The following is a 25,346-nucleotide window of genomic DNA, read 5'->3' as shown; positions in this document are numbered from 1 at the left end:
TGTGGGTGTTTGAGCAGTAACCCATCTCCAAAATGTCTGATTGCGTGTAAGAAGAGAGAGACTAAAGAGTGAGAAAGATCAAGACAAGAAGAGAGTGCTGTGGAACAGAGAAAGGTGAGAGTAAAGAGACAGAGGTGTGTCTGTGACAAGCAAGAGGTGGAGAGAGACAGGCGGGGACAGAGACAGGTGTGTCCTAAAGTCAGGAAGAAGAGACCGCAGTGACAGAAAAAGCAAAGACACCACAACTGTGAGGTGCAGACACGTTTTGGTGACCACAGGGCAAAGAGCCAAGAGAGAGGAGGACTGGCAGAAGGAAGGGGCATCACTGGCAGAAGAGACGTCTGGTTGACATGTGAGTCCATCTCTGACATAGACAGCCTAAGGGTAGGGAGGGGGACGAGAGGAAAATGAAAGACTGAAGACCGAAATATGGTCTGGAGGGTGGAGAGACGGGTGAGAATATATAAAGGAAGCTGCTGAGATATAGTGCAGATCAAGAAGCAGAAGAGTACGCCAGGCGGAAATCTGCACACAGGGCTCATTTAGACTAAAGAGGAAGCACATGCCGAAACAGACCAAATAGACCGAGAAGGGAAGAATTATCTCTTGTTGTCTCCAGAATTGTAAAAGGTTCTCTTGTTCTAGTGCAAGAAGTGGAAACGACAAGTTGTACAAGATGAGCTGGCTGCAGGAGGACTCCGAAGTCTACAAGATGCTTCATGGAAACCAAGAGACCAGGACATCTCCAAGACAATCCAGCAGCTTCAAGATACTGCAGGAGGCCCTGGAGAACAACCCCGATGGTACTTCTATTTGGACTGTGACATGTAGTCTGTAGAAATGGACGCTGACACTTACTAGAAATAGATTTCGACTATTTGGACTATTAATGACCCAACACCCATTATGGTACTAACACTGCTACTAGCCCAGTCACGTAATTAGGTCTAACCACCACGTGGATTATAGCCAACTCTTATACAACCAGCAACGCCACCTACTCATCCCGCCATATATCTCTTCCCATATAGCTGCCTCTACTATATAATGGTAGCACCACAGCCATTGCCAAAGAGTTCTGCCACCACTAACCACCTGCAGTAACAATATTAACCATTCCAAGCACTGCAAAAAGTACTGAAGTTCTGTCCTAGACTACCACCCCAAGGTTAGACATGTAACTGCTTCTGCTCTGGTCGGACTACCAGGCAGTGCACCCAGCAGACATGGCTTGGTAGGCAGTGACCCTTCTAAGGCACAGTCAACCCAACATTGATGCCTGCAGACATCGTCACCAGTAGGCACTCTGTCCTGCATGGCTACCACCATTGCAATTAGCACTGACCTTGACTTGGCAGATAAAACATTTTTAGGGTATTTGGTGGCACCGATGCCAGTAGATATTTCCATGAGCCCTGTACGGTAACTTTTGCTAACATAGCCAAATTTAGGACTAATAAACGGACACAGAGTTTGATTCTGGGTGGGCAACCACTGGGTGTAAAGGGCAGTGGTGTAACTTTAAGCTCTAAGGCCAAAAGTCAAAATTTGCAACTGGGACCCTAATTATTGCGAGTCTTTAATTATTTTGGTCTTCTCATATGAGCCAAAGGGACCTTTTTAGTCCCAGAGCCCGGATGTGACTGTAACTGCTGAATCCACTATATTGCGCTCCTGTGCCTAAGTGCTTTTTAGCATGCACATTTTTAGTCCCCCTGGGCTCCAGTACCTGAGTGTGACTGTAACTGCTCCACCTAGTATAGCTGCGCCCCTGTGAATTGGTGCCTTTAGCATGCACGTTTTTGGTCAATCTGGGCTCCATGACCTGAATGTGACTGTAACTGCTGCACCTGGTATAGTTGCATCCCTGTGTATTTTTGCCTTTAGCTTGCATGCTTTTGGTCCTCCTGGGCATGGGTGTGACTGTAACTGCTGCACCCACCATAGTTGTGCCCCTGTGCATAGGTGCCTGGAGCTTGCACCTTATGGGTTAACCGGGTCTCCAGGGCCCGAGTGTGACTGTAAGTGCTGCACCCACTATGGTTGCACCCCGGTGCCTAGTTGCGTTTAACTTGCACCTTTTTGATCCCCCTGGGCTGCAGGGCCCAGGTTTGACTGTAACTGCTGCACCCACTATAGTTGCAACCCTATGCCTAGTTGCCTTTATAGCTTGCACGCTTTTGATTCTCCTGGGCTTGAGTGTGACTGTAACTGCTGCACCCACTATAGTTGCACCCCTGTGTATTTTTGCCTTTAGCTTGCACGCATTGTGTCCTCCTGGGTTTGGGTGTGACTGTAACTGCTGCACCCACTATAGTTGCACCCCTGTGCCTAGGTGCCTGGAGCATGTACCTTTTTTGATCCCCCTGGGCTCCAGAGCCCGGGTGTGACTGCAACTGCTGCACCTGCTATAGTTGTGTGACTGTAACTGCTGCACCCACCATGGTTGCACCCCTGTGCCTTTTTGCCTTTAGCTTGCACCTTTTTGGTCCCCTTGGGCTCCAGGGTCCGGGTGTGACTGTAACTGCTGTACCCACCATGGTTGCACCCCTGTGCCTTTTTGCCTTTAGCTTGCACCTTTTTGGTCCCCTTGGGCTCCAGGGTCCGGGTGTGACTGTAACTGCTGTACCCACTATAGTTGCGCCCCTGTGCCGTTTTGCCTTTAGCTTTCACCTTTTTGGTCCCCCTGGGCTCCAGGGCCTGGGTGTGACTGTAACTACTGAACCCACTATTTTGCGCCCCTGTGCCTTTTTGCCTTTAGCTTTCACCTTTTTTGTCCCCCTGTTCTCCAGTGCCCGGGTGTAACTGTAACTGCTGAACCCACTATATTGCGCTCCTGTGCCTTTTTGCCTTTAGCTTTCACCTTTTTGGTCTCTCTGGGCTCCAGGGCCCGGTGTGACTGTAACTGCTGCACCCACTATAGTTGTGCCCCTGTGCCTAGGTGCCTGGAGCTTGTACCTTTGATCCCATTCTTGATGCCTAAACTAATGGTAAGGTAATCACAAAAGATTTGGCTAATTTATTAATAGGAAGGTTTTATTTGAGCTACTGTCTGACAATATTATTTGGGCGCTGTATTATTGTATCATTGTTTTAATTGCCAACCAATGCTGACACTGAATAATCCGCCCCTGGCACAGACATGACCATCATTGGCGGCGGAGTTAAGAGATCTTCCAGATCTAATTTTGGCATAGACTCTAAAATAATACATGGCGGTGGTTAATATACTGTTAATGACACCGGCGGCGTGCTTGTACTCGTAAAATGACCACATGTTGTCTTCTACCATGAGGAATGCTGAATATTTGCGGAGTCTGACAGCTGGGGGTCAGGCGGGAGACAGAGCTTGGCATTGGCGATGTTAATGTTGGGAATGGAACAATTGCTGAGATATTTCTAGATCTGGCATGAGTTGAAATAGACATACAAGGCAGTGAATTCACGATCGCACCCCGGGGCATCCATGTAACCCAGGTCCCTTTTTGTGGATGTCACTCTGCGATTAAAGGAGTTTGCCACCAATGGGGATAATTCATTTTTCTTACTTAAATGCATTTATTCAATCTTGCATTTACTGTATATATCATTAAAAATTTTGCACTGTTTGCCTTCTATATCATTTGTGTTACTGTCTATTGCCGTCTGCAAAATGAGTTAACTGAGAATTCGTCAGTGAGCTCGCTATGATGGTCTGACATGGACTTTGTAATTGTTTTATCTGTCATTTTCTGAACTCCTCTCAGCTACGTTTTGCCCAAAAGTCACATCGAAGTAGAATATGCAAGGAAACAGCCTGTAAAAGCAACTTTTTAATGAAACCCAAATGCAAAAATGATATTTAGCCCCAAATTCATGCATGCAAGTAAAAAAAAAAGTCCCAAACACTCAAAGGTGGAGAATGTTATGTACCGCAATTAGCTACCACTATCACACCTGACTCAGACATGTTGTCTGGACACGACTGACCTGAACATACCAGAGATCGCAGCTTCAAACCTGATTTAGAAGCTTTTCCTTCAGACTGACCTGCAATGCTATATGATTAATGAGCAAATCACATTTTCCTATCTACCTATGTATATGTATGTGTATATATATATATATATTATATATATATATATATTATATATATATATACATCTATATATATAATTGCCTTATTCTGTCTGTCTGTCTGTCTGTCTGTCTGTCTATCTGTCTGTCTGTCTGTCATGCTCCAAAATTGTGTCCTTACGGTGACACAAAGCTGATTGGCCGCTGGGCTCGCCATGGCCCCGCCCCCCCACACCGATTGGCCGCTCGCCCAGGCTGCGCCCCCACACGGATTGGCCAGCCGCTCGCCCAGGCTCCGCCCCCCCCACAGATTGGCCTCTCGCCCCGGCACCCTGCAGGCATTGGCAATTCGGCCACGCCCCGCCCCCCTCACGCAATGCACGCTAGCTCTGGCCCCGCCCCCTCCCTCACCCCGCGCATTCCCCGAAGTGACACGGCTGTCACGGAGGTGAGTACTGTACTCCCCCCCCCCTCCCCCCTGCGCATTCCCCGAACTGACACGGCTGTCACGGAGGTGAGTACTGTACTCCCACCCCCACCCCCACCTCCCCCCCGGCCCCCGCTCGCACGGGAGTGGTGTGGATACGTTGGTAACCATGCTCGCATGGTTACAAGCGTATCAAGGTCCTGCTGCGGCGGAAGATCCACGCGCACACACAAACATACACACACATCAGATCACACACACCTCACACACACCTCACACACACATCACATCGCATCCACATACTCACAACATCCTGGGATATCGCTTGCTTCTCGGCCTCGATACTGTGCTGTTGTGATCTTCCAGGACCTGCCGGAGGATCACATGGCCAGAAGCATGTGATATCCCCGGATGTTGTGAGTATCAGCGCGTATGTGCGATATCGTCAGTGTCTGTGTGTGTGAGTGTATGTCGGGTGTGTGTGAGTGGATGCGATCGGGTGTGTGTGAGTGGATGCGATCGGGTGTGTGTGAGTGGATGCGATCGGGTGTGTGTGAGTGGATGCGATCGGGTGTGTGTGAGTGGATGCGATCGGGTGTGTGTGAGTGGATGCGATCGGGTGTGTGAGTGTCGGCAGAGGAGCACGGCGTGCTGGAGGAGGCTGGGAGCAGAGAGGCTGATCATGGGGAAGGCTGGGAGGAGAGAGGCTGATGCTGGGGGAGGCTGATGCTGGGGGAGGCTGGGACGAGGGAGGCTGATGCTGGTGGAGGCTGATGCTTGGGGAGGCTGATGCTGGGGGAGGCTGGAAGGAGAGAGGCTAATGCTGGTGGAGGCTGATGCTTGGGGAGGCTGATGCTGGGGGAGACTGGGAGGGGAAGGCTGAAGATGAGGGAGGCTGGGAGGAGAGAGGCTGATCTGGGGAAGGCTGGGAACGGGAGGCTGCTGAGGGAGGCTGGAAGGAGAGAGGCTGATGCTGGGGGAGGCTGGAAGGAGAGAGGCTGATGCTGGTGGAGGCTGATGCTTGGGGAAGCTGATGCTGGGGGAGACTGGGAGCGGAAGGCTGATGCTGAGGGAGGCTGGGAAGGGGAGGCTGGGAGGAAGGAGGCTGGGAGGAGAGAGGCTGATCCTGGGGAAGGCTGGGAAAGGGAGGCTGATGCTGAGGGAGGCTGGAAGGAGAGAGGCTGATGCTGGGGGAGGCTGGAAGGAGAACGGCTGAGGCTGGGAGGAGAGAGGCTGATGCTGGGGAAGGCTGATGCTGAGGGAGGCTGGGAGGGGAAAGCTGATGCTGGGGAAGGCTGGGAGGACGGAGGCTGGGAGGAGAGAGGCTGGGGAAGGCTGGGAGAGGGAGGCTGATGCTGGAGGAGGCTGGAAGGAGAGAGGCTGATGCTGGCGGAGGCTGATGCTGGGGGAGGCTGGAAGGAGAGAGGCTGATGCTGGTGGAGGCTGATGCTTGGGGAGGCTGGGAGAGGGAGGCTGATGCTGAGGGAGGCTGGGAGGAGGGAGGCTGGGAGACGTAGGCTGAGAGAAGAGAGGCTGATGCACACACACACACACACACACACACACACACACGCGCGCGCGCACTGCACAACACACCACACACACACACTGGGAACCACAAACAACTGCCCTACACAGACACCCACACACACAGACAACGCTGGACACACACAACACCCAAACACCGCGGCACACACAAATATACGCACATACCGCACAACACACACATTGCACAAAACATACCTCCCCCCAAAACACACCACACACACACAAACCGCGCAACACACACACAACGCTACAGACACACAGCGCTCCACAAACAACGCAACACACGCAACACACATACAACACCGCTCTCACCCCCCGTCACACCCAGACAACACCCAGAACATGTACAGCGCCTACACAAACACTTGGTAACTACACACAACAACATCTCTCTCTATATATATATATATATATATATATATATATATAACAAAAATCATACATGAACTACACAATACGTAAATTCTAGAATACCCGATGCGTAGAATCGGGCCACCTTCTAGTATATATATATTTATACATATATATATATATATATATATATATATTTATTTATATATATATTTATTTATAGAAATATATATATATATTTTATATATATATATATATATATATATATATATATGTGTGTATATATATATGTATATATATGTATATATATATTATATATATATATTTATATACATATATATATATTTTTATATACATTTTTATATATATATATATATATATATATTTCCATATATATATATTTATATATATATATATATATATATATATATATTCCCCAGAAACAGCGCCACTCTTGCACATAGGCTGTAATTGGTATTGCACCTCAGACTTATTAAGGTGGGCTGCAATACCAGGCACAGACCATCGACAGGAGTGGCGCTGTTTCTGAAAAATAAGCTTACTATTTTTTATTTCTAATTTTTTAATCTCCTTTAAATCTAACTAATATATTTGTGTATTTATATCTGACTAATGAAACGATTCCTTATGTTGTTACAGGTATTTCCACATCTTTCCCCAGTCGATTGTCACCAAATGTTCAGAAACCTGTGAGCAGCATCCAGAAACCTATCAGTAATCCTGTGTCTACTCCGCTGCGGGTGTGCGAAAAGTGCAACTCAAGTATCCAGTAAGTGTACAAAACATACCCAAATTATCTAAAAAAAAACAGCAACCATGTCTATGCTGCCCACCACAACCAATCACAGCACAGCTTTCATGTTACTAGACAATGGCGTAACTAGAGTTCAATGGGCCCCGCTGTAAAATTGGACCTGGGCTCCCCTCCTCGCAGTACAGGAGAATTACACTAACACTTGGCTCTTTCCCTCAGCACCCAGCTTTCCCATACTTTGGTATCAAGATATAATATGCAATATTATCATGCAGCTCATAGTCCTTCATATAGTACAATGCCCCCATATATTATAATGCACCCCCATAGTCCTTCATATAAAATAATGCATCTCATAGTCCTCCACATATTATAATGCACTTCCCATAGTCCTCCACATATTATAATACACTCCCCATAGTCCTCCACATATTATAATACACTCCAAGGTCCTCGGGCCCCCGGCCCGGTCGCGATGGCGACCCCTGTGACCGGGACATTACTAGAGCTGTTTTAGAATGAAAGCTGAACTCTGATCGGTTGCTATGAGAAACAAAGACAAGTTTGGTAAAATGAAACCTACTATATGTATGATTTAATATGTTGAGGGGCAAAACAGACCACAGTTGTCTTTTATTTTTTTTAAAAACAAAATTAATTGGCTATGCCTATTATTTCTGTCCCTTGATTGATTTTTGTCTTGCCCATAGCAACCAATCACAGTGCAGCTTTCATTTTACCAAAGCAGTTTTTCAAATAAAAGCTGAGCACTGATTGGTTGCTGTGGGCAACAACAATATTTTTGAGAAATGAGGCCTACTAATGTTTAGATATGATTTAATATGTTGAAAGGGGGGACAAAAGCAATTTTTTCATGCGGTCCATCGATCAAGGTGGAAAATTGTATTGGCTATAATGGATCCGTGTGCGATCCGTGGGGTATACGGATTATACGCTCATCTGAATGAGCCCCAATAGCAAGGATATGGGTGATGACTGCTGGCCATGATGTGTCCTCAGGAATTTAGAATTCTAGGGCACCTTTTCTTATAACTCTGCATTATATTATTCCTCTGTTATTCCTCCTGTAAATGTATGAATTGGTTTCCACTAGGATAAGTGGCACCACAGATGTCCAGCAGCCACTTCTTCTCCATGGAAATTAAAATATATGTTCATTTAGCCATACTAATGGCGGCAATCAGTGGTGTAGATTGCTGGCCAAAACATTTTTCAGCTAGCCATTATCTACCGTATGTGTTTGGAAGAGAGATAATCCAGTCATCAGATAAGCGTCAGGTAGCTGCAGCGAAAGCCATAATGTACAGAAATTGCTTTGACCTGTGCTGGGTGTGCAGTGCCAATACATACCATGAGCGTGCGTCATGGAGTGTCACTTGTGCCGGGCACTCCCATGTTTAATATGGTGATATGTCATAGTGACAGTCCCGCTGTGTGTTAATAGCATTCCACATGGCGTGCCTGTGACTGATACCTATTCCTCTTTTGCTGGTAATGGAGGCTGAAGGTGATCTATATTTTATGGTGTTTGGTTGTTTTGAAGACATTGCACTCTGACCTGACCCTTATGAGTCACACGTGCCTTGCTGCTGTGGCACCCCTGACCTGGTCAGGCACCACTGAGTACTGCACCCATGCTGGGGACAGTACAAAACAGGTAATCCAGAAGGCTGACCGAGGTGTGACTACACAGGCGCATAGTGATCAGGTCTCACACATTTACCTTTGAGAGGACCCCTGGGGATCCCAGGAGGGGGCGAAGCCTCCATCTCCACTCGAGGGGTGTGGTAGAGAGCCTGGTTGCTAGGTGACGTAGGCAAGAACAGGAGAGGAGGGAAGAGTGAGCCGAAGACAGTTGAGTGGTGAAGTTCAGGGAGGGCAGAAGCAGACCCTGTAGCTCTACACAATTCTGACAACGTACGCGCAGTGACTACCGACGGGGGAGAACGGTCACCTGGTAGTGCTGCCCGAAATCCACACACGGCTAAAGAGAGAGCAACGGAGTGGAAAGTAAGGAGACTGTCAGGGAGATACCAGGCCCAAACGGGTAACAGGTCCCAGTGCAGGGATAGATCCACCTGTCCTTTGCCAAACCTGCATGAGGGGGCACTTTACACCCCCAAGACAACACCACAGAGTCCGCAGCCACGTAGCCAAAGTGAGGGCCCATAGCTCACAGGAGGCAAGCAGCCGGAGTGACCTGGTCCAGGCTACAAGCAAACGGGCCAAAAAGAAGGGGAGAGAGGCACCAGCAACTTCCCTGGGCGACCCCAGCAGGGCTTCAAGCAGGGGTTACCCCAAAACACAACGGGCTAAGGAAGGCGAGTTGGTAGCCACCCTCATAAGTCAGCCTGAAGGACACCTGGTTCCAGCCTGGTTCATCCCAGCTACGCCCGGGTTACTCACCCTGCCACCATCAGTGAGTAAAATCCCTGAAAGACATCCTGCTTGTGCGTGTGAGTCATTCTGCGACTTGTAGTTCCACACACCTACACGGGACCCTGGGGCCTGCCTCACTCTCAGGAGGCTATTACAACTGACTGCACCTACTATCAGCCCCAGGCACCCCTAACCTGCAGTGGCGGTCCCCACTGACCGCAATTCTGAGAGTGGCGTCACGACAATCAAAATAGAGGATTTCCTACCTGTGACGAGATCCAGCCGCGTGGAGTCCCTGAAGGTAATGCACCGCTGCACCGACACCGAGCCTCGGGGCCCCACACTGCCATCAAATTACTGCTGTAATAGCAACAGTTAACAGGTGGGGCGACAACATTTCCAACCACGGCTTACGGAGTCGCCATGTTATAATGTGTCTGTAGGACTTACTTGTGGATGCTATGCCTGATATTAGACTGAAAGAGTTGTGGGCCGCTTTCTTTGACAGCATTGGTGGTATATAATTCTTCTATTTCAGGAAAACACATTTTTTTGTTCCACGGGCCGCATTGCCATACTGAACCAATCCCAAGGGTCACAAAATAATTTAAAGAAGTACTTACATAAATACAGCACCAGAACCACCCTCTGCCAGTACATAAATACATCACCAGAACCACCCTCTGCCAGTACATAAATACATCACCAGAACCACCCTCTGCCAGTACATTAATACATCACCAGAAGCAAATTTTAAGGATTTGAGGAGGATTTGGAGAGTTGTTACTCAGTTTCTGCTCCAAAGAAATCAATGTGAACAGATGCTAATTTAAACTGAGTTTTTGGAACAGAAACTCAAGAAATCCTCCTCATAAAAATACTCAAAATTTTTAGATTTCCAATTAAGTTTCAACATAGCCATAGAGCACATATGGATTGGTAGATGTGTAGAGGATTAGAACCACTGTCAGTACATGAGTGCGGCACTAGAACTACCATCAGTACCAGAGTGCAGCATCACAACCACCATTCAGATACCTTTATAGGTGTGTACCGCCCCCATGCAAGCAGCCGGGCTGCTGCCGTTCGGATCCGGATCCACAGTGGCTCGAGGGGGTCTCCGGACCTGGGGGTCGCGCGACCACTTGATTAAAAGAAGGGGGGGGAGATATCTACAGGTGTTTTTTGAAAAGTTCGTGACGCCACCCACGATGCGTGGTAATGTGAGGGACCACTGCTGCCGTTAGGGAGCCCGGTGACGATGGTGTGGCAGCCTGATGTTTAACCCCTCCGTGGGTAGGGGGTTTGTGTCCCGGGGGCCCGTTGATGGTTGGGATGGTAGTTGGTTGCCGTAGGGAATAGGAACAGGGATCTTACAATGTACTCACTCAGTCCCAGAATAATTACACCGACAGCTTGTAAACCAGAATTCTGAGCACCACTGCAGCCTGCAGGGAGCACGCCTGGATCCGTGCCCTTGGTGTTGCTGTTAGCCTGTGGCCCTGTCCTTGGCACCTTCTTCTCTGTTGGACCCTTGGGTATAAAACTCTTCGGGTCCCGCTCACCCGTATGGCTAACGGAGTGAGCTTGCTCTCAGGGTTCATGCGTAGGATTTCTTTGGACTGTAGTGGGAAAGTCCTATCCCATTAGTGCGCCAGTACCCCGATTTTGGAGCGGGTTGGGGATGACACTTGAGGTCTTCACCGCCGTTGGGTAAATTACCGGAACGCGTGAAGCTACTTTCCGGCCTGGGGTCCACATACCCCGTCGTTCCCTGGCCCCTGCCCAGTGATTTCAAGGCCGCCGGCTGCCCTCCTCGGCAGTTCGTGCCCCTTGACACTGTCTCCTGCGACTGTGTTCCAGCTTCTACCGGTCCCAGACCAACGTCTGCCACCTAGTATACAGGAGCTCTCCTCTGTGGCCTCTCCTCACGAGAGCCACCTCACCTCCTCCTCCACTCTCCTCTCTACTCAACTCAACTCAACTGTCACTGTCCTCACTTTCTCCTCACCAACCCCCCATGTGGGTGGCCCTATTCCCTTCAGGCCCCCCAATGGTGTGTCTGGTAGGTAAAAGTGGGAAGTGTTCCTAGGATTTTGATTGGCTAAGCTGTTAGCAACACCAAAGGGCCAGGATCCGTAACCAAGGAGGGTAGATACTGTGTAGAAGAGCAGATTGCACAATACCCTGTGACGACCTGATAGGCCAGGGCGTCACAGGTGACACATTCTCTGATTGGAGCTGTTGTCATAACTTTTGTCTACACGTAGTACAGATGCCATGATGAGATTTCATGCCCAGAGCTCATCTCTGCAGATTAATCTCTTCTTCACCTTCAGCAGCACATCTCAACAAAATTCCCTTAAAAATAAAAGTAGCGTTATACCGCTCATATATAAAACTATCTCACATGCCGCAACCCCTAAATAGATAATTTCCCCTTACTGTGCTTCCTGCTCAAAATATCCCTCCCCCCGACTTCCCCCTCCATAATGTCGTCCCACCACACTGCACTTCTCCATAATATCATCCTCACACACGCTTCACTTCTCCATAATATTCCCCGACAATGCCCCTCTCAATAATATCTCCCCCAAACTGTCCCTCTCCATGATATCTCCCCCACACTCCCCCTGTCCATCATATTGCCCCCACACTGCCCCTGTCCCATAACCAAGAGGAAAGAGTATACTATAGAAGGGATCACTGACACTGCCCCTGTCCATAATATTCCTTCTCCACACTCCCCTTCTCCATTATATCCCCCACACTGTACCTCTCAATAATACCCCTCACACTGTCTCTGCATAATATTCCTCCCCCACACAGTCCCTCTCCATAATATCCACCTACACTGCTCCTCTACATACTGTCCCCGCCCACACTGAGCCACTCCATATTATCATCACCTTATACACACTTCCCATTTCCAAAATATCTCCTCAATCTGCTCCTTTCCATAATATTCTTTCCCAATGTCTCACTATATTGTGCCCGCTTTCACAGTATTACCCCATAGTGTTTGTGCCTTGACAGACATTTATTCTTCAGCTCCTCCATGGAGCACTTATTGGGGCTGACATGTCCAGCAGCGTGATGACGTTATTAGCTTGCTGACCTCATCACGCTGTGACCTCATCATGCTGCTGCACTTTGCAGCAGGGGATAACAAGCTCTCTGCTCTTCCCCAGTGTTGGTGCTCAGGTTTTCAAATGTATTTGCTTCTGAGAGACGTGAATACATCTGAATAGTAGAAGCAGAGTACGGCATCTGCCAGACAGTGACGCGGGCCGCAGCAAAGCCTCTGGTGGGCCGCATGCAGCCCGTGGGCCATAGGTTGTGTAGGTTTGTTCTATTGCAGTCTTGACAATGTGCTATTGGTTTGTATGGTTTTCTGAGTAGGGGTATAATTATTATTTAGTTATAGAGGATCAATGATTCCATGGTGCTGCACATGTGAGAAGGGGTTTACACACAAAATACAAACTACAGTGAACAAACTAACAATGACGGACTGGTACAGAGAAGAAAATCTGTGGAAAGAGAAGCGCAATAGGGTCTTACCCCGGTATATAAGGGGTCTTAAATGAGCAATCCTACTCACCAAAAGGGGTTGTGAAAGTCACAACTCCTATAAATGCTTGCAACTCCAGGTCACAGCTGCGGTCCCCAAATGGCAGATAACAGAGAGCGGTAGAGAAGGGTTTCAACGCCGCGCCAATGACCGACAGATCCTGAAGATTTCAGATTAATGTTGCTTTATTTTATGCACAGGTCAACGTGTTTCAAGAGACTCAGCTCTATTCCTCAGGACAAGCTGGCAAAGAACATCAAAGACTTGATGTTCTTTGCCAGCTTGTCCTGAGGAAGAGAGCTGAATCTCTTGAAACACGTTGACCTGTGCATAAAATAAAGCAACATTAATCTGAAATCTTCAGGATCTGTCGGTCATTGGCACGGCGTTGAAACCCTTCTCTACCGCTCTCTGTTAGACTGGTACAGAGGGGAGAGGGACCAGCTGCTTTGGGTTTACAGTCCACAGAATAATACGGAAGGAGAGAGTAGGTTGGGGGGGGTTATGGCATCTCCAGTGATGATGAGGTGACAGTGAGGACATTGCAGGCTGTAGCTTTCTTGAAAAGATGGGTTTTCAAGTTCTGTATTGAAATTCCAAGTGTCGTGGATAACTGGACATGTTGGGGGACGGAATTCCAGAGGATTGGGGATACTTGGGAGAAGTCTTGGATGCGATTGAGTGCAGAAAGTATGCGTGTGGAGTAGAGAAGGAGGTCTTGGGAGGAGCATAGATGACGTGGGGAGAGATATCGGGAGATTAGTACAGAGATATATGACGGGGTCAGATTATGGATGGCTTTGTAGGTCAATATTAGTAGTTCGAACTGGATATATTGAGGAATTGGGAGCCAATAAAGGGATTTGCTGCAATGCTGCACTACAACACACAGCAATGCAACTAAACTAGGTATGTGTGTGAGGATATGCATGACAGTGTAACTATATGTATATATCAGCTCTACTGACATGTCTGTTTTAATAAATACTTTTGATTTCTCATTAAAGGGTTTTTCTGGTTTCGGAAATCCTCAGTCCCCCGGATGCAGTTTGTTTTAAAAAAGAGACAAAAAAATAATTGCATTACTCACCCACCTCACGGAAAGCCCTGAATCTCCACCACTGGTTTCGGTATCTGTTACTGTTTGCAGCGCTGATGTCAGGTTGACAGTGCTGCAGCCAACCAGTGAGCTCAGATTGGCTGCAGCACTTTCAACATGACATCAGCGCTGCAAGCAATAACAGATACCGGAAGCAGTGGTGCAGATTCAGACCGGGGAGGACGAGTAAGGCATTGTCTGTATTGTTTAAAACAAACTGCAGCTTGAAGATGCGGGTTTTCTGAAACTGGAAATCCCCTTCAAAGTACTTTACTACATAAATGGGGCATGTCCCTACACTATTTAATCAATGATAAGGCCCTGGTTTTTTTGAGGAATGGTACCGCCTTGTTGTCAATTTACTCTTTAAGAGGAATAACAGAGGATCGATACAACCTAGGGCTCCTCAGAAATGTTTTACACGTTTTGGGTACAGGAGAAATGATAGGTCCTCTTTAACCCTAGAACGCATACCTGGGGCCTCGCAGGCCTGCTAGGTCATTTGTTTTCTATGGTAGATTGTTATGCTTGCGTGTTCTAGGGTTAATTTGCAGGAGTATAGCGGGCTCAAGGTGCAGTAGTAGTATCTCTATAAGACTATAGTTGTCATATAAAGTGTAACCCATATTTGCTAGGTTCCATTCACACTAATAATTTGCATTTTTATCCTTAGTGATGTAGCAGTAAGGATCTCAGAAGGCCACTACCGTCATCCAGCGTGCTATGTGTGTGCAGACTGTGGCCTCAACCTACGCATGAGAGGACACTTTTGGGCCGGAGAGGTGCTGGTGTGTGAGAAGCATGCCCGTGCCAGGCATCAACCCGGATCACCACGCACATGAACAGAACATTGTATTTTAAGGAGTGTATCCCTCGTCTCCCATTAATGACCCATTTTGCTGACCTCCCTCTGTAATATGCACCTTGAAACTTTTCTTGCCGATGTGCACACATGGTGAAGCCTGAATACCATGTCCATAACACAAAAAAGTCATGTGTATAATAGTTTACAGGATTGAAGACTGTATTTTGTAGATTGGTGTACCCATGTACTTCCGATATTGTATTGGGTGGTTATTCGGGGGCATAATTAGGGGCATGTAGCCTGTGTGTGGGTTGCCCCTTGCTAGGGATACCCAAATGAGGGAAAGTCCTCGCGTAATAAGTATTATATTAATCTGCAGAATTATATTTTGTTTTTTATGCTCCCGTCCACCCAATGCAATTTACACTGCAGGGTGCATTTATAGGTTGTCAAAACCATTTATTTTCATGCAAAAAAAGCAGTGACAAAAAATTCTGTCTTCTATACAATAGGTTGACCCACCAGTCTACACATACTTGTTTTAGGCTTTTCCGACTCAATTTAACATATAACTTGTGTGGATCTGATCATAGGCCTAATTAAAGTCCCTGGGCCTTGATGAAGAATCTCACAACCCAATAGGTTCTCATCTAAGGCCTTTTTAACCCTTATGCGGGCGTCACACGATACGATCTATCATGTGATCGCACAAGCGATCGTACCCGCCCCCGTGGATTGTGCGTCACGGGCAATTAGTTGCTCGTGGCGTACAAAGTCATTAAACCCCCATCACACGCACTTACCTGCTGAGCGACGTCGCTGTGGGCGGCGAACATCCACTTCCTGAAGGGGGTGGGACGTTCGTCGTCACAGCGACGTCACACAGCAGCCGCCCAATAGAAGCGGAGGGGCGGAGATGAGCAGGATGTAAACATCCCGCCCACCTTCTTCCTTCCGCATTGCCGGCGGGACGCAGGTAAGCTGCAGTTCATCATTCCCGGGGTGTCACACGGAGCGATGTGTGCTACCTCGGGTACGATGAACAACCGGCGCAGAGAAGAAGAAACGACTTTTTGAAAATGAGCGACGTGTCAACGAGCAACGATAAGGCGAGTATTTTTGCTCGTTCACCGTCGCTCGTAGCTGTCACACGCTACGATATATCAAACGATGCCGGATGTGCGTCACTTACGACGTGACCCTGCCGTCATATCGCACGATATATCGTCTCGTGTGACGCCCGCAATTAGTCTCCTACCCTTACTCACAGTGTAAATGCAAAACATTTTTATAAGTCAAACACTTATTATTTGTAAAATGTCATGCATGATAAAGGTTACCTGTATCAATTTACCGAATGTTGTGGTGGTCACAATTGATTGGCCAAGATTTCTATAAAGCCCTCCTGTCCTCGTATTAATTGTCTATGTAAATGCCATGTCAATTTTAGAGCACAGTCTATACAAAAAAATGTACATATTTCACAGAAACTGATGTGATTTTAGATCCCTGCTCCTCATGGTAATGTGTGGCCATTGTAACCCTATCTATTGGTGTCCATCTTTTTTATGCACCCAAAATGGCTTTTTGTGTTTATATTTGATATGCTATTAAACTATTAATGTATTAAATAAGCTTTATACTGTTCATGTTCATTTATTTTATGCATTTTAATAAAATATTAGAATATTGAAATTCTTCTGATTAAGGGGCCCCTAACGATCCTTAGAATAGAGGAGCTTCGGCCATTGTGCAGGAGAGATGCTAAAAAGACCTGCGTCTCTTTGTTCCCATAAGTCAGCCCTTAACCAATTGATGTGCTAAGTCATGTAACTTATTTTCCAATAATAGACTAACTTTTTAATATCAATTAAAATGAGTAACTAGTCATGCAAAACTCCAAAATGTGTTAGTAGATAAGAGGTATAGAGATGGTGGTAAGGGAGTACAAATTTGAAAACCCGTGGAAGAAGTTAGCAAAGGTGTGACAGGAGTATGGAGGTTCACACGACATTTTTCCCCAGTTGCTGGGTTCTGGGTGGGGAGAAGCAAACCATCCCTTTCCTGGAGTAAAATATAGCCTAGTTACAACTTTGGATTTAGGGAATTACACTACTTTTGGTGTGTTCATCTAGAGATATTAAAAGTAATACAATAATACTCCAAGTATGATGGATTAACTACTGAAAGTTAAGATATTTTATAGATCTGACAAGTCCTGAACTGTAATATCATGTAAATGACGCACAAGGATTATGGATCGGTCCGTGTATTGTTCAATAAAATCATGTAAATTTTGAAAATGATTATAACTAAGTCACTTGGAACGTTCTACAATACACCAGAGTTTCATTTTTAAACTTTATCCCAGACAATAATGATAAAGCTGGAACAATAATGGGGTCCACAACTACTCTCTCAGAGATATACTTATGATATTGACAAGCCATAATGATAGCTCAGAAATATTTTGTACGTATTTTGTATTTTTTTTCAGGATGTTTTAATTTAATGTATTTCATTAATCACTTTAATGTGTTGTTTGGTTTGTATTTTATTTGAAATAGCATTTCTTCCTCACAATAATGATAAAACTGGAACAATAATGGGATCCACAACTACTCCATTTAATCTCAGAGATATACTTATCATATTGACAAGCCATAATCATAGGTCAGAAACATTTTCTACAAATTATGTATAGTTTGTTTCAGAATGTTATAATTTAATGTATTTCATTGATCACTTTAATGTGTTGTTTGGTCAACTATGAGGACCCAAGACTTTCTAGATGTTGTATTATAATTGAAATAGCATTTCTTCTACACAATTATGATAAAACTGGAACAATAATGGGGTTCACAACTACTCCATTTAATCTCAGAGAAATACTTATGATATTGACAAGCCATAGTGATACCTTCAAAACATTTTCTACATATTTTGTATAGTTTTTTTTTTTCAGGATGTTCCAATTGAATGTATTTTATGAATCGTTTTAATGTGTTGTTAGGCCAACTGTGAGGGCCCAAAACTTTCTAGATGTTATATTATAGTTCAAATAGCAAGGGGTCATTGGAGTAAAACAAAATTTGTATGCAAATCATTTATTGCACGCTATTTTAGTAGATCATGTGCACGTTTAAAGAATGATCTACTGCTGGATCCTCAATTTGCTCTATAGGCAAGAATTTCCTCCAATAATGGGAATTCAAGCATCGTTCCACTCATAGACAAATGGCTTTTGTGCAAAGAATTGAGGCCGTAATGGTGAGAACTTTACAAGTGACACAAATAATAACATTGTAGAATGAAAATTGACCTCTACAGATCCCAGAATAGTCATGAACAGCTTCTGTAGGTTGCCTTTGTTGTGCTGGAACGTACAGAAGCTGGTAGCCCCTGAGACTTCACAGGCTTATTCTTAAAAGTTGACACTTATTTTCCAAATTGTTGACCAATTACATGCCTATTCAACATTTATTATCTCTAGGAGTAGTAGGAATAACAAGATGTCGGATTAGCAAAAACCATAGGATCAAATAAGTATAAATTCATTAGGGAAAATTCATATTTTCCCTATCATCTTGAATTATCTGCAGAAACCATTGGGGCATTAAGGTATGGTGGGCATAAGGAAATTAGTAAAGGCTAAAACAGGACATTTAAAGGAAAATCATTTAGAGGGAACTATTCAGCTCTTCCTTCTGGGATTTGTAGTTGAACGAGCTGTTTGTTTCAGCGGTTAATGATGTTGCGTCTGATAAGCGCTGGCTCACATCTGTATTTAGTTTCATGAACGCCTGGAATGCTGCGGCAAGAATGTTTTGTATGGAGAGTATCACAGAGTAATAATAGCTAAGCAGTAAATGGTTTCCTGTGTAATTTTTTTTGCATGACCTTACCTCCTACTTTCCTACTTGTATGTCTGCAGGGATAATGGAGATGTCTCATATTTACTCACTTTATCTTACAATTACTGTGATTTCACAAGGTTTTGTTCTTTATATGTTTTCACAATGTACTCAATATGTACTCGAAGAGAGCTGAAGCTCAATGTCAGGCAGGGGACAACAAGCATAAGCAAGAAAAAAAGCTACCTCCACCCAAAACAAGAAAAAAAATGTAGTAAAATATGCAAACATTACTCATTTGCCCTACCATGATCCTCTATTTTGATATCTAAAGACTTTGAGATTTGAGCAATAATAATTGTTACAGATATAAATTGGGTCATGAAGCTTCTAACTCCCAATACAAAATTTCTAATAGGGACCCTCAACGTCGCCTTTTATAGCAGCTACTTATCAAGAGTTAATAGAGGGTAAGGATCCTTACCTTAAGAAAGAAAGAAGTAAAATTTACCTCTAGATTTCCCGCCTATTTTTGCAAACATGGACAGCACTCTCACTGAGGCCTTGAAGGTTTTTTTTTTCCGATTTTCAGCCTCTTTTACTACTTCATAGTGGCGGTGTTGAAATAATAAAATCTGCAGTGCCACAGAGTTTAGTGATTGGCTGCTGTACTTTTGAGGAGACATCACCGCTGCAGATTGTACACAATCAACGCATCCGGAGGATATGCAACGCTAGACCCTGGTGGGGAGGTGAATACCAGCTGATTTTATTATTTTTACCTTGGACAATACAAATTAATTAAAAAAAAGTTGAAAATCCCTTTAAAGCACCACTTTAGTTTTTTTGTTTTCAGTGCTGAAGTGGGGCTTTAAATCTGAGCCCTATGCCCCTTGTTATATACTCACCTTCCAGCAGCTTCACCTTTTATCGATGCAGCGCCAGTTCTGTGCCATCTTGTGACAGTAACTTCTGACTGGTTGGAAGTCAGAAGTTACAGCACAAGCGCCCAATGCAAGAGTATGAGAGCCAGAACGAGGCTCTCATATAGTTGTACTGAAGAGTGACCTCTGGCACGCTCTATGAACCACTGGAGCACGCTGGCAGGTCACAGATCGCCAGAGCCCAACCGAGAGGCGGCAATAGAGGGTGAAGCTACCGGAAGGTAAGTATCAGACAAGGTTTAGGGAACTTGCATTTAAAGCAGCACCCTAGTGGTGAAATAAGAAAAATGTTGGAGTGGTGATTTAAAAATTTTCTGCTGCCTTCCAAAATTCCCCTGAGAATAAAGTCACTTTGATGGAGCTGGGCGAAAATGGTGTGACTTTTGAAAGCTTTTTATGCCCTTTTCGACCAGCTCCATCAACGTGAGTGGAGATGGACCATGTTGGGTTGTGGAGACCCCTACTCATAAAACCCTTGATGAATTGGGGTCTATGTACCTGTGTATACAGTAAATCTGTGTATACAAATTCACAGTATACACTAATCTGATCGTTTTACAGATCACAGCTACACTGGATGGACCTGCACATGGAGACAGTCATTTCCCCTCAGTTTTAACAACGGCCTTCTAAATTCGGCCTAAAGAAGGGAATTTTGTTTACTTACCGTAAATTCCTTTTCTTCTAGCTCCAATTGGGAGACCCAGACAATTGACAATTGGGTGTATAGGCTATGCCTCCGGAGGCCGCACAAAGTATTACACTAAAAGTGTAAAGCCCCTCCCCTTCTGCCTATACACCCCCCGTGCTCCCACGGGCTCCTCAGTTTTGGTGCAAAAGCAAGAAGGAGGAAAAAAATTAGAAACTGGTTTAAAGTAAATTCAATCCGAAGGAATATCGGAGAACTGAAACCATTCAACATGAACAACATGTGTACACAAAAAAACAGGGGCGGGTGCTGGGTCTCCCAATTGGAGCTAGAAGAAAAGGAATTTACGGTAAGTAAACAAAATTCCCTTCTTCTTTGTCGCTCCATTGGGAGACCCAGACAATTGGGACGTCCAAAAGCAGTCCCTGGGTGGGTAAATAATACCTCATAATAGAGCCGGAACGGCTCCGTCCTACAGGTGGGCAACCGCCGCCTGAAGGACTCGCCTACCTAGGCTGGCATCTGCCGAAGCATAGGTATGCACCTGATAGTGTTTCGTGAAAGTGTGCAGGCTCGACCAGGTAGCCGCCTGACACACCTGCTGAGCCGTAGCCTGGTGCCTCAAAGCCCAGGACGCACCCACGGCTCTGGTAGAATGGGCTTTCAGCCCTGAGGGAACCGGAAGCCCAGCAGAACGGTAAGCTTCGAGAATTGGTTCCTTGATCCACCGAGCCAGGGTTGATTTGGAAGCCTGTGACCCTTTACGCTGGCCAGCGACAAGGACAAAGAGTGCATCCGAGCGGCGCAGGGGCGCCGTACGAGAAATGTAGAGTCTGAGTGCTCTCACCAGATCTAACAAGTGCAAATCCTTTTCACATTGGTGAACTGGATGAGGACAAAAAGAGGGTAAGGAGATATCCTGATTGAGATGAAAGGGGGATACCACCTTAGGGAGAAATTCCGGAACCGGACGCAGAACCACCTTGTCCTGGTGAAACACCAGGAAGGGGGCTTTGCATGACAGAGCTACCAGCTCAGACACTCTCCGAAGTGAAGTGACTGCTACTAGGAAAACCACTTTCTGCGAAAGGCGTGCGAGAGAAATATCCCTCATTGGCTCGAACGGTGGTTTCTGAAGAACCATCAGCACCCTGTTCAGATCCCAGGGTTCCAACGGACGTTTGTAAGGAGGGACGATGTGACAAACCCCCTGCAGGAACGTACGTACCTGTGGAAGTCTGGCTAGGCGCTTCTGAAAAAAACACAGAGAGCGCAGAGACTTGTCCCTTAAGGGAGCCGAGTGACAAACCCTTTTCCAATCCGGACTGAAGAAAGGACAGAAAAGTGGGCAATGCAAATGGCCAGGGAGAAAAACCCCTAGCAGAGCACCACGACAGGAATATTTTCCACGTCCTGTGGTAGATCTTGGCGGACGTTGGTTTCCTGGCCTGTCTCATAGTGGCAATGACCTCTTGAGATAATCCTGGAGACGCTAGGATCCAGGACTCAATGGCCACACAGTCAGGTTGAGGGCCGCAGAATTCAGATGGAAAAACGGCCCTTGAGACAGCAAGTCTGGTCGGTCTGGTAGTGTGCACGGTTGGCCGACCGTGAGATGCCACAGATCAGGGTACCACGACCTCCTCGGCCAGTCTGGAGCGACGAGGATGGCGCGGCGGCAGTCGGCCCTGATCTTGCGTAACACTCTGGGCAACAGTGCCAGCGGAGGAAACACATAAGGGAGATGAAACTGCGACCAATCTTGAACTAAGGCGTCTGCCGCCAGAGCTCTGTGATCGTGAGAACGTGCCATGAATGCCGTGACCTTGTTGTTGTGCCGGGACGCCATTAGGTCGACGTCTGGCATCCCCCAGCGGCGACAGATCTCCTGAAACACGTCCGGTGAAGGGACCATTCCCCTGCGTCCATGCCCTGGCGACTGAGAAAATCTGCTTCCCAGTTTTCCACGCCTGGGATGTGAACTGCGGAGATGGTGGAGGCCGTGGCTTCCACCCACATCAAAATCCGCCGGACTTCCTGGAAGGCTTGCCGACTGCGTGTTCCCCCTTGGTGGTTGATGTAAGCCACCGCTGTGGAGTTGTCCAATTGAATTCGGATCTGCTTGCCTTCCAGCCACTGCTGGAACGCTTTCAGGGCAAGATACACTGCCCTGATCTCCAGAACATTGATCTGAAGTGAGGACTCTTGCTGAACCACGTACCCTGAGCCCTGTGGTGGAGAAAGACTGCTCCCCACCCTGACAGACTCGCGTCCGTCGTGACCACCGCCCAGGATGGGGGTAGGAAGGATTTCCCCTTCGATAATGAAGTGGGAAGAAGCCACCACCGAAGGGAAGCTTTGGTCGCCTGAGAGAGGGAGACGTTCCTGTCGAGGGACGTCGGCTTCCTGTCCCATTTGCGTAGGATGTCCCATTGAAGAGGATGCAGGTGAAACTGCGCGAAAGGAACTGCCTCCATTGCTGCCACCATCTTCCCCAGGAAGTGCATGAGGCGCCTCAAGGGGTGTGACTGACCTTGAAGGAGAGATTGCACCCCCGTCTGTAGTGAGCGCTGCTTGTTCAGCGGAAGCTTCACTATCGCTGAGAGGGTATGAAACTCCATGCCAAGATATGTCAGCGATTGGGCCGGTGTCAGATTTGACTTTGGAAAATTGATGATCCACCCGAAACTCTGGAGAGTCTCCAGAGTAGCGGTGAGGCTGTGCTGGCATGCCTCTTGAGAGGGAGCCTTGACCAGCAGATCGTCTAAGTAAGGGATCACCGAGTGACCCTGAGAGTGGAGGACCGCGACTACTGTAGCCATGACCTTGGTGAAAACCCGTGGGGCTGTTGCCAGGCCGAACGGCAGTGCCACGAACTGAAGGTGTTCGTCTCCTATGGCGAAGCGCAGAAAGCGCTGATGCTCTGGAGCAATCGGAACGTGGAGATAGGCATCTTTGATATCGATCGATGCAAGGAAATCTCCTTGAGACATTGAGGCGATGAAGGAGCGGAGGGATTCCATCCGGAACCGCCTGGTCTTTACGTGTTTGTTGAGCAGTTTTAGGTCCAGGACAGGACGGAAAGACCCGTACTTCTTTGGAACCACAAACAGGTTGGAGTAAAAACCGTAACCCTGTTGCTGAAGAGGAACAGGGACCACCACTCCTTCTGCCTTCAGAGTGCCCAGCGCCTGCAGAAGAGCATCGGCTCGCTCGGGAGGCGGAGATGTCCTGAAGAATCGAGTCGGAGGATGAGAGCTGAACTCTATCCTGTAACCGTGAGACAGAATGTCTCTCACCCAACGGTCTTTTACCTGTGGCAGCCAGGTGTCGCAAAAGCGGGAGAGCCTGCCACCGACCGAGGATGCGTTGTGAAGCGGCCGTAAGTCATAAGGAAGCCGCCTTGGTAGCGGCACCTCCGGCGGTCTTTTTAGGGCGTGACTTAGACCGCCATGAATCGGAGTTCCTCTGATCCTTCTGAGGCCTTTTGGACGAGGAGAATTGGGACCTGCCCGCACCCCGAAAGGACCGAAACCTCGACTGTCCCCTCCTTTGTTGGAGCAAGTTTGGTTTGGCCTGGGGTAAGGATGTTTCCTTTCCCTTGGATTGCTTGATGATTTCATCCAATCTCTCACCAAACAAACGGTCGCCAGAAAATGGCAAACCGGTTAAGCACTTTTTGGAAGCCGAATCTGCCTTCCATTCCCGTAGCCACAAGGCCCTGCGTATTGCCACCGAATTGTCGGCTGCAACCGCCGTACGGCTCGCAGAGTCCAGGACAGCATTAATAGCGTAGGACGCAAATGCCGACGTTTGAGATGTTATGGAAGCCACTTGCGGCGCAGACGTACGTGTGAGTGCGTCAATTTGCGCTTGACCCGCTGAGATAGCTTGGAGTGCCCATACGGCTGCGAATGCTGGAGCAAAAGACGCGCCGATAGCTTCATAGATGGATTTCAACCAGAGCTCCATCTGTCTGTCAGTGGCATCCTTGAGTGAAGCCCCATCTTCCACAGCAACTATGGATCTAGCCGCCAGTCTGGAGATTGGAGGATCCACCTTGGGACACTGAGTCCAGCCCTTGACCACGTCAGGGGGGAAGGGATAACGTGTATCCTTAAGGCGCTTAGAAAAACGCTTATCTGGACAGGCCCGGTGTTTCTGGACTGCCTCTCTGAAGTCAGAGTGGTCCAGAAACATACTCGTTGTACGCTTGGGGAACCTGAAACGGAATTTCTCCTGCTGAGAAGCTGACTCCTCTACTGGAGGAGCTGAGGGAGAAATATCCAACATTTGATTTATGGACGCGATAAGATCATTCACTATGGCGTCCCCATCAGGAGTATCAAGGTTGAGAGCGGCCTCAGGATCAGAATCCTGATCAGCTACCTCCGGTTCATCATACAGAGAGTCCTCCCGCTGAGACCCTGAACAATGTGATGATGTCGAGGGAATTTCCCAGCGAGCTCGCTTAGGCGGTCTGGGACTGCGGTCCGTGTCAGAGACCTCACCCTGGGATCTATGAGACACCCCGGGGGGACATGGTTGTTCCGACTGAGGGGAACCAGGTGGCAATGATTCCACAGTGCCCATGGTCTGAGATACCGGTCTGGACTGCAAAGCTTCTAGTATCTTAGCCATAGTCTCAGAAAGCCTTTCAGTAAAAGCTGTAAACTCCGTCCCTGTCACCTGGACAGTGTTAGCAGGTGGTTCCCCCTGGGCCACCCTTAGCAGAGGCTCCGGCTGAGTAAGTGCCACAGGGGCCGAGCAGTGCACACAATGAGGGTCAGTGGAACCTGCCGGCAGTATAGCCGTACATGCGGCGCAGGCAGCATAGTAAGCCTGTGTTTTGGCACCCCTGCTT

The 25,346-nt window shown here is 47.2% G+C and overlaps 1 protein-coding gene across 1 annotated transcript; it reads left to right on the top strand.

Moving 5' to 3' along the window:
• The first annotated feature begins 203 nt into the window (after positions 1–203).
• Positions 204–16,670, top strand: PDLIM2 (PDZ and LIM domain 2). The gene is made up of 4 exons (XM_075346428.1): positions 204–352; positions 646–803; positions 7,043–7,172; positions 14,904–16,670. Exons 2-4 carry the CDS (start codon positions 677–679, stop codon positions 15,070–15,072), a joined length of 426 nt encoding a protein of 141 aa, XP_075202543.1. The 5' UTR covers positions 204–352; positions 646–676; the 3' UTR covers positions 15,073–16,670.
• Positions 16,671–25,346: the final 8,676 nt, after the last annotated feature.

Source organism: Anomaloglossus baeobatrachus, chromosome 4 (genome assembly GCF_048569485.1).
Source record: "Anomaloglossus baeobatrachus isolate aAnoBae1 chromosome 4, aAnoBae1.hap1, whole genome shotgun sequence".
NCBI classification, from domain to species: domain Eukaryota; kingdom Metazoa; phylum Chordata; class Amphibia; order Anura; family Aromobatidae; genus Anomaloglossus; species Anomaloglossus baeobatrachus.
The sequence above is the reverse complement of the archived record's forward strand: the minus strand, read 5'-3'. Positions and strand labels throughout refer to the sequence as shown.